Raw genomic sequence first — 15,440 nt, forward strand, 5'->3', positions numbered from 1 at the left:
ATGCTGACATTTTAAAATCCTTTCATTCACCTTCAAAAAATTTCTCCATCAAGTTCTTTGGCATAGCTGGACCATATTCCTTGACTTCCATAACTTCCAGGGCAGAGAGAAGCTAAATGAGGTGAGTTCTCCCAATAAGGCCATTCAGGAACAAAATCCCACCCCCAAGGCTTCCTTTTCCCAGCATCAAAGTGTGCCCTCCTCATATACACTGTCAAATAGATTTTGCTTTTGGTCATTGGACCTTATGCCATAAAACACTGAATTACCATATCAACTTACACATGTCACCAAGTAGAGAATTTTAGAAACTATAAACTTTCCTCGCTAAAGATGGACCCAACTACCAAATACAGACTCAAAGGCAAAGATAACAATCCTCAGAAATGACAAGATTTAATTGTACTCCTTACTTTCAGATTCATCAGACTGCTTTTTGGTTGCAAATGCAATCTTCTCAGTAGGATATTATTGTGTATCAACTGATTTAACGATTAAAGCGAGAACTTCCCTAGAAAAAAGATAATTTGCCATTGCTAAGGCTTCTACTGAAATGTACTCTAAACTGCTCTTTAAACTCCTCTCCTTTTACTACTTCACACGTTTCTTCTGTAAAAAGAGAGAAAAAACTGAAGGCTTTTTACTCAAAGAACCTCAGCAACAAAACACTTTATTATAACCCGTGAAGAACATCCAAAAAGCCTATGTTTAGAGGGAATACAAAACAGAGAACACGTAAGGCTTTTGTCAGGATTTTCAACTTAAATTAACTAAACAGACTGTCTTCAGAAACTATAATCCTCGATATTCATGAAAGCAAGAGTTCTCAGATTACAAACCGTACAATACATCTTCTCCCCAAGGAAAAGCAGCAGATGATTAGCCAACATTCACACGCCTTTTGAGCAGCTTACCTCATAAGTACGCTCAAGAGATTCTGATATTTTAAAATATGAATTATTAAATAATGCTTTCATGATTACACACTAAGCAGACTCTTCATTTTAATCTAAGAGCCAAGTTAAAAACATCCTCGAAAAGGCCAAATATGGAATTGATAAAGGGTCAAATAACTAGGGCTTTAGTTTATGAATTACGCTATGTGCAGAATTAAAACACAAAAATTCATTCCATCAGCTAAACTAAATTTTATAATGTTAGTGGGGAAGACCTTGTCTGGGTTGCCACATATCTGAAAATGAAATTCAGCAGCATTTATTGGACAAATATTGGCTGCACTAGAGATGACACATAATAGAACTTTAGGCCTGGAAGGAACACTGGAGCTCCTCCAAGTCAAACCTATCCTTCTAAAGGTGAGCAAACCAGGGCCAGGGAAGGAAAGGAGCACACCCATGAAAACTAAGAGTTACAGTCGCAGAGCCGGCACCAGAACCTGAATCTCTCATTCCCTCTCCTGCTTTCTTCTGACACTTAGTCAGTCACTAGAAGACACATATTTCTACCTGTTTGTACACAGCCAAGCTTCAGTCTGCCAGAGTTCAATGTTTTTGTTCCCATTGTGACAGTCCCTGAAAAATACATGTATAAAAATACTGTGTACATTCAAAGGCACAATCTAGATAAAGTATAAGAAGTTGCTAAAGAAAAATATCAGAAAAAATGTAATATGAATACTCAGCCATTTGTTTCTTTGATTTTCTTGGGTGGTGACAGGAAAATTCCACTAAATAACTCAAATAATATAAAATGTAAACAAATACTAGCTTTACAACTCCCTCTAGTGGGGGACAAAATACCAAAATGTTTCCATAATGACACCAAACAAGGCAGTTAAAAAGTGGAAGAAAGGCTATGCAATGGAAGCATTACCTCTAAAATACATGATTCCAAGCTCAGTTGGGCTTTATTATTCTATTAGAGAAGTACCAACATTAAAACCAACAGGGTCTCAAATCAGTATCGCCAGGTCCAAGTTTCTGTTCGGCCATCTGCTACTTCAATCACCTACCTTTCCACTCAAGATCATTTTCCAGGTTTCAAAGACAGCATCATTAAATGAACCATCATTAGCAAGTATTACCTTGACAGCACAGATTACTAAGTACTTCTGCCCACAAACCACCAGCTCGAAAATACATACATACAAAATTTTACTATCTAGAACCAAGCAATAATCACAGAGCTACTTCTGGTGACATTGCAGAAAGTACATGTATACTCCAGCAAACTGTGAGATCCCAAATGACAATCTACCTTAAGCTGTGGCTTTACCAATAACCTTGAAGTTTATAACAACCATTCCTACCACAATAATAACAACTGTATCTCTGTAATATCTGATGAGGAAATCGCAAAGTATAGCAACTTTAGGTGAAAAATATTTGGCAAAACCTGATTCTTACGTTACGAATGAATTCATAAAAGAACTTGTGAATTCCTCTTCTCTGGGCCAGCTTTACGAGTAAAAGTTTGCCTAGAATACCTTGGATGAGGTCTACTTAGTGGCAAGAAGAACAACTACATCAGTGTTTTCAAGCAGTACAGCAAGAGAGTAATGTGCTCTAATAAGTTGTGGGGAACATGAATGATATGAAGACTAATTGACAAAATACTACATCTCCATGGTATCATCACCCTCACTCGCCTGCACCCTAATCTGAACTGTGTAGGAGATGGAGTTTCAAGCGACACACTGGGTGAGGCTGTGAGGTATGCAATTCTCTGCTATGCCTTGGTCCACAGTGGCCAAACTTTTACCAAAATACCACTTAGAAGTGTAGCAATTTAGAAATTATTATAGTGCCTTACTTTTCTGCAAAATTCTTGGAGGTTTTTTCAAAATATAAGTCTCTTCATGGTGGTCTATGGCTTGAGATTCCACTGGTCTAGAAGTTCTCTGAATATTGAATCACTTTGCTAAATCGTTTCCTTTTCTGAAGATTAAATGCACTTTCTCCATTTGCCCTTCAGTGGAAAGAATGGATGGAATAGAAGTGGAAAAGGCAAGATCATAACTGTAGAGCTGCTATTAGGATGGCATGGAGGCTGGCTTATTCACTGACTTATGGGCAAGTGTGGACAAAATCCCAAGTGACCCCAAAGCACCAAAATTAAACTTAGTTTGGGAAAGCATGCTGTGTTAGGAACTGGCCATTCAGACTAGAAGGTCCAAATTAGGATTATTCTGCCATTTACAGAGAGAGGATCTCATAAATCTATAGCATGGTAGACCATGAGTCAGATACGGCCTGCTTGGCCAGCCCTACAGGACATCCTTGGGGATACAGGCATTCCTCCTACATAAGAGAACTGAATACAAAGTGATTCACTACGTAGAGAAAGCACTATACATAAGCCCACTGCTAACGCTTAGAACCCAGCCAGCAATCCCAAAGCTACCAACCAGGCGGCCAGGAGAAGCCCGCTCTTTTCTTCAACCTGTCAAGGTCGTGAACTCTTCTGCTAACCTGTGTCAGGAAGACAGAGGAGGCTGAAAAGGCTTCTGGATACGCAAACAAGCTTCGGTTTGATCAGCCAATTTATTATTTTAACTTGCTGTGACAAAATAGACATGCAGCTGAATTTTTATGAACAATTCTGAATTTTGTTGCTGAAAAATCTGAAACTCTCTAGACTCTGATTCCATTTCTTCCTCTGCAGCAATTAAAAAAAAAAAAAAGTATGGGGCCGGCCCGGCGGCACAGCGGTTAAGTTCGCACGTTCCGCTTCTCGGCGGCCTGGGGTCCGCCGGTTCGGTTCCTCGGTGCAGACATGGCACTGCTTGACATAAGCCATGCTGTGGCAGGCCTCCCACATATAAAGTAGAGGAAGATGGGCATGGATGTTAGCTCAGGGCCAGTCTTCCTCAGCCAAAAGAGGAGGACTGGCAGTAGTTAGCTCTGTGCTAATCTTCCTCAAAAAAAAAAAAGGTACAAATACCTTTTATTAACATGAACCACAACCATGTTAGAATCAAGTTAGCTGTATATTCTTTTCTTCCACTCTGCTAGAAACACTCTTAGTTACTTCAATTCTTCAGAGCTCCTTTTCCTCTGTAAATTCCCTACGCCAGCACATAATCCCCCTGGCTATTTTCTATATTATCTAGAATTAACTGCCTCCTTAACTAACTAACACCCCATTTAAAACTTTCACCACATAACACCCCCAGCAGTAAGCTCACTCTAACAACCTACCCATCTCTCTAACATCTTTTCCAATGAAAAATCACCTGTCAGATGATTTTTTCTTCTTCTGAAAAGTCTACTATAGTAATTACTTCAACTGATCCTCTCAAGAATCCCAGTAGCTAAATTCCAGCGACCTCTCCAAAGCCATCAGGGTCAGGAAAACCTCATGCTGTGAGTTCACAAAGTAACCGAAAATCCTCCTCCCCATCCTTGCCATAACAATTGTTGTGAAGGACCCTGTCAAAGTCCAGAAACCCTGGTCAGGGTCACAAACTCCAATGCCCTCAACGACCCGGCAGAGTTTACAAGAGCAAGGAAGCCGGCGGGTCCAAGTGCAGAAGCCCCTGTCTGTGAGAGGTGGGGACTGTGCCCTGCTGGGAAGGGAGAGCCACTGCTCAGCTCCAGCGCGCCTGCTGCCAGCTGCAGACACAGGCCGCATGTGGCCAGAGCTTATAGGACACTTCAAGACAAGCCAGAAACTCTGGATTGTTACAAGAAATTTTCCAATCTTTAAATGTAGATTCATTTTAAAAATACTGTGCAACCAAACTATGCATGTCTATGGACAAAATCCCCTAAGCTGCCATTTCCTATCTCTATGCTAACTCCACTGCCAGCCATCTGGGCAATAGACCCTTTTCCTTGCTTCCTGTTAATATTAATGGTCCACAGTAACTATTAAAAAGGATTATTTGACATACTAGAAAATGGATCACATCAAGCATAGTCTCAGTACAAAACAAGCCTGTTACCACAGTCAATCAAGAAATTTGACTCAAACTAAAAATGATTATAACAAGTAAATTGACTTTTACCAAATGCTACTATTACTACTGCCACCATTTACTGAACAGTTACTATGTGCGAAGAATTCCATTAAACACTTCGTGTGTGTGTGTGTGTGTATATATATATATATATATATATATATATATAATAGGATCTCCTCCTCTTACTCCTTTATTCTATTCACCACCCAACATTCTGAAAGATCTTTCCAAAATATGTATCACTTCCTTGCTTAAAATCCCCCACTGGCTTCCCATTGCTCCTAGACTAAAGTACAAACACCTTACTATGACATGCCCCAATCCAGCCCCAGCACACCTCTTCACCTTATCTCCACCACTCACCCCTTGCTCACACAATCCCAAAACCACAGCCCTCTGCTTGTTCCACAGATACAAAGGGTCTCTTCCCGATTTCCAGGCTTTACACTCATTGGTGTCTTGGCCTAGAATATTCTTCCTCAGGCTTCTGCATGGCTGCTCCTTCTCGTGAGTCAAGTCTCAGCTCAAACATTTCCTCCCGAGAGACCTTCCCTCACCAGTTCCCTAGGGTCGCTTTAGTATCACCCTATTGGTTCCTCTACCATTTACCAGCACTAAATTATCACTCACTCAAATTACTTTATTCATTTTTTACTTGTTTATCTGCCTCAACTAGGATATAAGCTACCCAAAGCAAAGAACCTTCTGGACTTGTTCAAGGCAATGTTCCAAGCAACTGGAAGCTAGGCCTTAGCCTCCAAAGCCAACCAGTACCTTCTCAACAGAAAGATCTTAAAGAATCTAACCATTTATCTGATGGCATCATTCACAGTTGTGTTGTACTCTTCTCTCAAACAAGGAAGCATTCCACTCATCCACCTTTTAAATGTGTAAATACTGATGAGGTTTTAGGAATTAAAAAAAAAAAGAATGATAAATTCCTTCAAAATGACACAAGATGATATAATTTTAATTAGGAAACAAAATTATTTAAGATTGCCTTTAGAGTCTTTTTTCTGAGTAACTTACCTCTTTCTCCCTTTCATAATCTTCTTTGTCATATTCTTCGTCTTCATTTTGTGTCTGCAGTGCCACACTGCCAAAGTCTAATGACATGGTCCTCCTGTGGGAAAATAAAGATGTTTGGTTTCTAAATATCCCATAAAAGCTCCCCAACCAAACTACACAAGGGATGCCATTCACAAAAAGACAACAGCAGCCAGGGAGAAGATCTATGTAACTCATGTATGACAAACGCTTAGTGTGCCAAATATAAGGAGAGTTATTACAAATTAATTATGGTTCACAGAAAATAGCTGTATGACAGCAATACATAGAAAAGAAAAAATGCAAAAAGCTAATAAACCTATGATTATACATTTCCAGTGGTCTAGAAAATATAACTTAAAACAGCAAAATTTTTGTCCACACAAAAAAAGGTAACAACAGAGTAGAAATGTGCCAAAGCACAAAAATTGTAAGAATAACTCAGTTTCTAACTTATTATTAAATATGGCACAGGTAGTAGCCTCCATAATTTGCTTCATCCTTTGAACATCACAAACCCAGATATGACTCATGTTTTACGAAAAGAGAGCCACTGAATTCTGAGTTAACGATTGGCACCCAAAAACCATTTACAATCTGGTAAACTCCATGTGACAAACAACAAAAATATAAGTGTAAATGTCCTGCTCTTGAGCTTGATAAAATTAGGTTCTAGCAAAAAAAAAACTCAGGACAAACAGAAGTGAAGGCTGCAAAGCTGTCCCACTGTGGAGCTGCAATTCCAAAAGCAACAGCAAGAGCTCCCTGGAGAATGGTAACTGCTGTGGCAGAAGCACCAGTTGGGTTTTCAAGTACTTACGGTCAAAAGGCTGCTGACGATTTGAATTATGCTTAGGGATCCTGACACTACACAGAAACTACCCAGAATTTCAAAGCTTTGAACAATCCCGACAAAAAAGTCGGCAGGCGTCATCAATTACCCGGCCTAACACTGCCCTGCATTCAGTCCACTCCGTGCACGCCAATGAAACACACTTTGATGTGAGCCTGAGCCACAACTCATTCACGACACTTTTCAGGCTCTAAAATGTCATTAAATTGGAAGACAGACCCAGCAATCCAAACGCGTTTTACCATAAAGAACTTAGCTCCCTCGTGTTAACAGCTGAGAACCATGATCACAAACTTTCAGGTGAGCCAACAGCTCTGCAGCAAGACAGTCCACTTCATCAGCTCCAAAGCGCCCTTGACTGTAGGACACAGTTCCATTTGTACCACTGAGAAGAAGATGTAGCCAATTAAATTATGTGGCCAACATCATTAATTTTAAAATGCAGCCTGACTTTGTAGATGTTAAAATGTGAACAGAAAATGTGCGCTTTAGAAAGATGAAATATGGTATTACCGATGAACACAAATATGAATTTCAATGCTGAAAATCCCCATATGCCGAGTTTTTGTTTGTTTTTCAAGGACTGGGTTATGTTTCTTGGCCAAACTCAAATTTGCAGGCCACCTTCTCCAACCCACCCTCTCTGGCGCCTACACTCAGCCCGTCCCTTTCAACTCTATCAACTCATATGCCTCCCATCAATGCAGACCCTTCCAGCCTCTGCTTCTTAGACCAGACCTGCTCCTTTTTAGTCTTGTGCCAGGGCTAAAAGGAGGAAGGGACATGTGTGCTCTTTCACTGAGGGGGAAAAGACAGAAGCCTGAGCATTCTAAACCTTGTCTCCACGCAGCAGCTACAAGAACCCTCTTGTACACCAGCATAAGATGGAGATCCGAGTATGGTAAAGAGCCTCCAATACAGCTGAAATGGTGAGGGAAAAACACTCACACGTGCTCATGTCTCGGGGGGTTTTTTCACTACAGCAAGTGAACATCAAGTCCACAGAATCTACAGACAATGAAAATACTCGCCCATTTAAATCCTGGCTCCTTAAAAGAAATGAGATTCAGTTAGACCTTAAGGACATCCTGAATTCTCAGGCAGGAGCAATCTTTCCTGTTTCTGATTCTTACAGCAATCCCCACCTCCTCCTGCATTTTATAGTTAAAGCCAAAATATGGAATTTGGATTAAGTTCTTCTTTATTAGACAAAAGAAGGAAGGGTGTTTTTTTTTTTTCAGTCCTTCACTAACCTGCCATTAATTCCTGTTGAATATTGAAAAAGAACATTAAGATTTACAAGAGCCCATTGCCAAACACAGCTACTTTAAATAAAGAGCTATTTTTTTCCTGATAAAGAATAATGAATTCTACAAGATATTTTCATTTTTCAGTGAAGAGAATGTAAAAGACCAAACTGTATCCTTCTTTGAATGGCACTTTAAATCCAAACCATGTCATTAAAGAAGAATCTGAAAATATCTGAAAAGACCAAAATTTCTCTCCACTGAGGAAGAAAAGGAACAAATCACTTTTCCTTCTTAAAAGTACAAACTAGCAGAGACCTTAAGAAACTATTTTAGGCATAAAGAGAAATTTGATAAACTTACTGTCATCTAAAAAAAAAGACTGAAAAGATAATTCGTATTTTAACTAAAATTTAAAATAAGAGCTAACGCTTTTCTTCAACTTATTAATCACTATGAATTACCACTGCTTTCAGAGACTTTACTGTAATATTCAGAACAATACAAGAGACAGCTCTAGAAAAAAGTAACAAGACAGTAAACCCAGAAGCCATAAAGGAAAACCTTGACAGAAACTTAACTACAAAAAAATTAAATTTATATGTGGCAAAAGACATCATTAACAAGTCAAACGTTATGTATGAAAAAATATATCACTAACAAAGTCAAAAGATAAAATAATAAATAATGAGAAAAATATTGGCAAAACACATGACAGAATTCAGACATACAACTCTCACAAAGAAACGGAAAAAAAAGGCAACCCAATTTAAAATGCGCAACTGACATGACAACCGATTTTAAAAAGGAAATGTGAATGCTCAATTAACTTGAGAAGATGTTTAAGCTCAGGAAGAATCCAAAGTGTCATTTAAACAATGAAATATGATTTTCAACCACTAAATTGAAAACAAAAAAACTAGATAACACCTAGTGGTGACTATTTTATAGGAAACAGGCAATCTCATGAATTGCTGGTGAAAGCATGAACTATGAAAAACATCTTGAAAACTATCAATATTAATATGCATATTGAAAAAGAACATTTGCCCTAGTAAAAGTACTTCTGAATTAATTTTGCAACACTATGCCACCAATAAAGATAATGAAATGTTTCTATATTTATTGACTGATTATTAAAAGATCAAAATGCAGAATAAGTGTACCGTATGCTTTTTTTTTTTTAATAGCAATCTGGTTAATACTTTCTTCCTAGGTAGACAACCTTTTCTGAACCTATTAACAAGACTATGTTCTGTCCTTAGTTACACTCAGATTGGAAGGGCTCAGTGTCAGTACTCAGTTTGTGGTCCCTGGTTGTTTTCTCTGCCCTCCTTGCAATGAGAAGACTAATGGGTTTTTAGTTGTACACAACATTAAAAAGCAAAAGTAGCATTGTTTTTGCCTCACCTAATAGCTGGTAAGCAGAATCAAAATGTATCTCCCCTACCCTTTGCACACGGTAGGCACACAACAAATATTTGCTGAATGAATATGATACATTCACGTTGCCCTATACTGATTCATTAGTTCAATAAAATTTTACTGAACACCTACTGTGTGCCAAGTTACATCCTAGATGTATCTAAGACATGGTACCAGCCAACAGAAGCTTATAGTCCCTTAAGGAAACAATGATATAAATTAATAGTTACAATGATACAGTGTAATAAGTTCTATAATAGAGGAAAGTACAAAGCACAAATAACTTTGCTTAAGAAGAAAGGAAGGCTGAGAGAAGTTTCACAGAAAGAAAAAACTTTAGATTACAAATGGATGGTAAAGGACACAACACAACTGTAAGTGGTTAAGAATGAGCACTCTCACTCTGACAACCCGGGCTCAATTCTGGTTCTATCTATCAGCGGTGCATTTCTTCTCCATTTCTTCATTAATAAAATGGAGGTAAAAGTAGTACCTACCTCAAAGATTGGTTATGAAGATTCCCAAGATAATGCACCAAAAGTGCTTAGCACTACGTACCAAACAATACATTTTAGTCTTGTTATGATTAGGACATTATTATTGATGAAGAGGAGTCTGTCAGCTACCAAAGAGGTTAAAGGAACAAACAGCATTCAACACACCTGAGAAAAGGTGAAGGCGCAGCCTGTGGCAAAACTTCCTTCAAATAACGCAACCCCTTCTGGGATGAAAATGCCACCTCCTTCAAGGTGCCCTCTCAATCCTGTTCCCCCAGGAAATTGGTCACTCTTGCACTTTCAGACTATATTTCTTAGACTTTTCTCACAGCTTCAATTTCAGCCTCTCTTATTTAGTTGAGTGCATTCACATATCCAGGGAGGGCATATAAACTGTCACGCCATTGTGAAGGATATGGCAAAATTCAGCTGAAATAAGACTCAAGTTCACAACTAAAAGATAGAAATAAGACTCAAGTTCACAACTAAAAGATAGAAACCGTTAAGGGCCACAAAGTTGGGTTATTAGTGCCCTAGGAGTTAGGAAATTCTGCTTACTTGCTTCCCTTCTAGAATGGAAATAGCCAGAGCACACTAGCCTATTTTAGACTTGCAACACCAGGCTTATGAGGCCTATTCATTCATTCAACAATTATTTACCAAGCACTGCTCAAGATTACAAAGTTTAACAGGACTTGGTGGAGGGAAAGAAAATAGACATACAATACAAATGATGACAGTAATCTGTGATCAGTGCTAATGACAGCAGCTTGGACAAATCGATTCAGGGTGCCCAGAGGATGCAGCGAGTAGGCACCCACAGGCTAACAAATGAAACAGTCAATGGCCTTACCAAGGAACTCCGTCTAGCGTCAACTACTGCACAACAAATAGGTACCGCGAGACAGAAGCTGCACGGAGCCCAGAATGCCCGCGGCTGCAGGCTTTGGCTGCCAGCGTCACAGGCACTCGCTCAACACACGTGCACAGAGCACCCACTGTGAGCCAGACGCGGCGCCAGGGTGACCAGGGCGGGGGTCGCCAGGGTTGGGTCTCAGGGCTACCCCAGCAGCCTGGAGGAGGCGAGGAGGGATTCCCAGACGTCACTTCTAAGTAGGATCTTGGGGTCTCGATGACACTTCAAAGTCCAAGGCTGAGCCTCGCAAACCGCGGGCAGTCCACCACCGCAGGATTTGGGGAGGGGGCGGGTCAGACCTCCGGAAAACCTCAGCCAGGATCCCGAGGACCGTGCACCTCCTCCAACCCCAGCCTCAAGCCCAGCCTCGAAGAGAAACTCACCGGAGGCCACGGATGCTGTCACCGAGGGGAAACCCTAGCCCCGGCCGAAGACCAACCTCTAGCAAACCTCCTTCTCCTCCCTCTAACCCGCTAGCTCCTTCCTAGTCACAACCGAACCCACGGAGCCCTGAGGCCATTGAGGAGCAGCCGCCGCCTTCAATCGCCGGCTAGAAGCTGGCCCGGTGGGCGGGGCCATGCCGGCTCGGGGCAGGGCGTGGAGGCGGAAGTCTCCGCCTTTCTCAAGCTTGGTTGAGAAGTCCCCCTGCAGTTGCAAATATACGGCTGTTTGAAAGCGGGCGCCAGAGGTGGCGGGAAGCTCCTCCTGTGCGCCCATTGGTGGATTCGTGAGCCAATTACGAAAGTGTTCAGTCTGGTGAGGGCGGGCTTATCGGTTGCCTAGAGACGCCCAAGCGCCTGGCCTCCAGCGTTAGGCAAAGATGCACCTGTCTTGCCTGGGCAACCTTGCCCCTTTCCTAACCACCCTATGGGGCCGACTGGTGCGCTGACTCGTGGCCCCCGCGCTTTCCACCCCAAATCCCTGGTTCTCGGCTGCAGCACACAGAATCCCTCAGTTTCCCCACTGAACTCTTACCTTGGAGGTTTTTGCATTTGCTCCTCTGATTCTCTAGGGTGCCTGCTTCCCCATCACCCAAACAGCCTTCGATGTTCTTTTACTTTGTCTTCTTGCTTACTAGGTCCCAACTTGTTTGAATTTGTGTTTCTTTAATTACTGATGAGATGGCACATTTTCCCACGTGTTTGTCCACTACTTGAATTTCCTCTAACGTGAATGTTCTGGTCACTTCCGTCTACGTTAACCTGCCCTTTAAGACAGTTCTGCCCAGTCTGCAATAAATCCACTACTTTATCTACCTTCTATGGTTGAAAGGGTCCAAGGGAATATCAAGGAGTTGGTAGCAACAGGTTCACATAGTCTTTTAACCCTTTCCCATATATACTAACACGGAGTAAAAAGGTTGTTTAAGGCTCTTCATCATCTGGCTAGTTTTCCTTTGCTGCCTCACCATCCCACCCTATGATGTCTGCACTGACACCTGTAACCCCATCCGCCAGCATAATGGTCTGGCACATAATAGGTACTCAATCCACAGCAATAGGTGAGTGAAATCACTGGCTGAGCTGTCTGTGGTTCCAAAAGTTCTTTTGTTTTGCTCAAGCTATTTCTTTCACCTGTATTGCCCTCCCTTACTTCTCCACCTACTCAGCCTTCAAGACAGATGGGGACCTCCACTGAAGGCTTTTATGACACACATCTCCCTCCCTGAGCAAAAACGACCTTTTCCATCTCTGTACACAGTGTACATAACTTATTATAGTTGTTATTATCTACTATAATTGGTGGTTGTGTGTCTGTTTCACTCAGTCCAATGTTAACGTCTTGAGGTACTTACTTTGCTTCTTGGACGTCTACTATGCTTCATGGCCCCTGGTAGACACTCAAAACAAATTTGTTAAATGAGCAAACAAGTTAACGAACAACTAAATGAAGGCTTTTTGTGCCAGAAAAAGCAAATAAAAAGCATTCAGGTAATTGGCAGATGTTGAAACCTGAGCCAAGGTATCCGTTAGTGGGAACGCGGCTCAGGGACTGCTCACGTCTCACTGAAGTCCCTCAGCAAGCTGTGCGTAGCAACCTGTGCTGAGGCTGAAGGTCCTTGCTGTAGCAGGATGCTAAGCAATCCCCGCCCACAAACAACTGTTTCTTAGAGATGAAAGATAAAAGATGGAGGGGGGAAAAAGCACATGAGACCGTGTTTATAACCCCTTACATCGCGCTTTACAGTTTGCTAAGTCCTTTCACAGACACTAGCTCATTTGGTCCTCACAGCAACCCTGTGAGGGGTTAGGACAGGTGTTAGTATTCCATTTTACAGCAGAAGAAACTGACCCCCCAAAAAATTAAGTGACTAGTTCAAGACTGCGCAGCTAATGTGAGAGAGACAGAATTTGAACCCAGTTCCTTTATCTCCAAATCCAGAGCTCATCACTACGTATAAAATATGAGACTGAAGCACATAAGTCACAAAAGATGCAAAATAAAGAGTAAATCAGAGCCTCTTGCCTTAAAAATGGATTTGAGCGGAGTTATCTGTATATCATAATTGACAAAATTTTCTTGACTATCTCGTTTAATTCCTTCCCTAGGTGCTTGCATATAAAGCGTGAGGTAGAACCCATACCCTCAGGTACCCACACTCTATTTGGAGTCCAAGATGCTTACATAAAAAGAGAAATGATAACACACAAAAAAATAGTTTACTACATGCACTATGAGTCGAATAGGTAATAATTCTGGGGAAAAGTGAACGTCTAAGGAAGGACCTATCAGGGAAAATTCCTGGAGGGAGACGCAGAGTCAACAGGCAGGTTGATTAGCAGGAGTGATTGCAATGTGAAGTCCAAACCAGCAAAAGGAAAGGATTCTTATATTTAGAGGTAAGACTGGAGAAGGAGGCTGGAGGGAAGCATTCAATAGAAGAGCTTGAAGCCTGGAGAGATGGGAAAGGCATTCTGCAGAGGTAAGTTATGGTGCACATGAGGAAGGAACTTAACACGTCCAGAGAAACACAAGGAAGCATTCTGTGGGCCAAAAAAAAGACAAATGAGGGGAAAGAGAGAAAAACTGCCAAAGGCACTGAATGCTGGACAGCAGATTATTTGTAGAATGTCGGATCAATGCTTGTCTTGTATTTTTTAAACAGATACACCTGTGAGCTGGGAGGGACCCTACCTCTACCAGACTTTACATTTCAAGGGGAAATTTCATATTGATGAGATGTGTTCCCTCCCTTCAGAACATTTATAAAGCTGGAGCTAAGCCTTCATTCCTCCATTTTCCTACCTTTTCTTTGGTGTCAAAACTATGAGGTCAAAGCAATGCCATCATGAAATAAGGAGTGCTATCCTCAAAAGAGTGCTGAACTTAAAGAAGATCTGAACTCAAGTTCCAGCTCTCCTACCTACTAGCTTTTGTCCAAAACAATTTATTTAATCCCTCAGAGCCTCAAAGTTCCTGTTTGAAAATAGAAATGAGGGGCTGGCCTGGTGGCATAACGGGTAAGTTTGCACTCTCCGCTTCATCGGCCCAGTTCACTGGTTTGAATCCCAGACGCAGACCTACACACCGCTTATCAAGTCACACTGTGGCAGGCCTCCCACATAAAGTGGAGGAAGATGGACACAGACATTAGCTCAGGGCCAATCTTCCTCAGCAAAAAAGAGGAGGATTAGCTGCAGATGTTTGCTCAGGGCTAATCTTCCTAGAAAAGAAAAAAAGGAAAACAAAATAGAAATGATAATATCTACATCTCAGGATTGTGAAAAGACTAAAATAAGATTGTATGAAAGAGCTTTTAAAATGTAGAAACACTATTTAACTGAGTGTTATTTAACTGAGGAAGATCAGTTCGTTATTTCTAGTATATTCACTCAGTAATATTTCTTGAGCATCTACTTTGTGCCAAGCATGTTCTAGGGACTCATTTAATATTGACATGTGGATCAAAATGCCTGCCCTGATTAAGTACCTTATCACAGAAACTACTCCTGCCCACAGCCGCTGTGACCTCACCACCATCAGTTCCCCACCACCCCAAGACCTGGCCATACCTGATTGGGTCAAATGTGAGCACCACACCCAAGCTGAACCAATCATGTTCACTTCCCAGATAACTACAGTAAGACTCCATGAAACTGCATCAAGTGGTAACCATACAGAAGAGAAGCAGACTTTTATTACACTTGTCTGTATTTTATGGGCAATATGCAACTTCCATAGCTGTCATATATGTTGTGGAACCTAGACTGAAGATCGTGAACTTTTGCTGCTCAAAGTCGTGGATCTGCCTGGTTCCCGCACTTTGTGAAGCCTAACAATTCAGCTTTTCCTTGGGTTCTGTGATAACCTGAACCTTAAAACATCTTTTGACTTGAGCTGACTTGGGTCATGTAGGGGTTGAATAGTGTCCCCCCAAATTTCATGTCCACCTAGAACTCAGAATGTGACCTTACTTGGCAATAGGGTCTTCGCAAATGTAATTAGTTAACACAAGGTCATACTAGATATGGATGGGCCCTAAATCCAATAACTGGTATCCTTAAAAGAAGAGGAGAGGACACAGAGAGAC

At 41.2% G+C, this 15,440-nt stretch overlaps 1 protein-coding gene across 6 annotated transcripts in view; it reads right to left on the reverse strand.

The window, feature by feature from the left end:
* The window catches only part of CEP152 (centrosomal protein 152), a 94,466-nt gene extending 83,042 nt beyond the window's left edge, over window positions 1–11,424 (reverse strand). For all 6 annotated transcript variants that reach the window (XM_046650053.1, XM_046650071.1, XM_046650025.1 and 3 more), the window contains exons 1-2: window positions 11,293–11,424; window positions 5,954–6,047 (exon numbers count right to left, since the gene is read on the reverse strand). In XM_046650053.1, the coding sequence (XP_046506009.1) occupies window positions 5,954–6,040 (87 nt within the window). In that variant the 5' untranslated portion in view covers window positions 6,041–6,047; window positions 11,293–11,424. The remainder of the gene's footprint in view (window positions 1–5,953; window positions 6,048–11,292) is intronic.
* Window positions 11,425–15,440: the final 4,016 nt, after the last annotated feature.

The sequence above is a fragment of the Equus quagga genome, chromosome 2, assembly GCF_021613505.1.
Source record: "Equus quagga isolate Etosha38 chromosome 2, UCLA_HA_Equagga_1.0, whole genome shotgun sequence".
Taxonomy (NCBI): domain Eukaryota; kingdom Metazoa; phylum Chordata; class Mammalia; order Perissodactyla; family Equidae; genus Equus; species Equus quagga.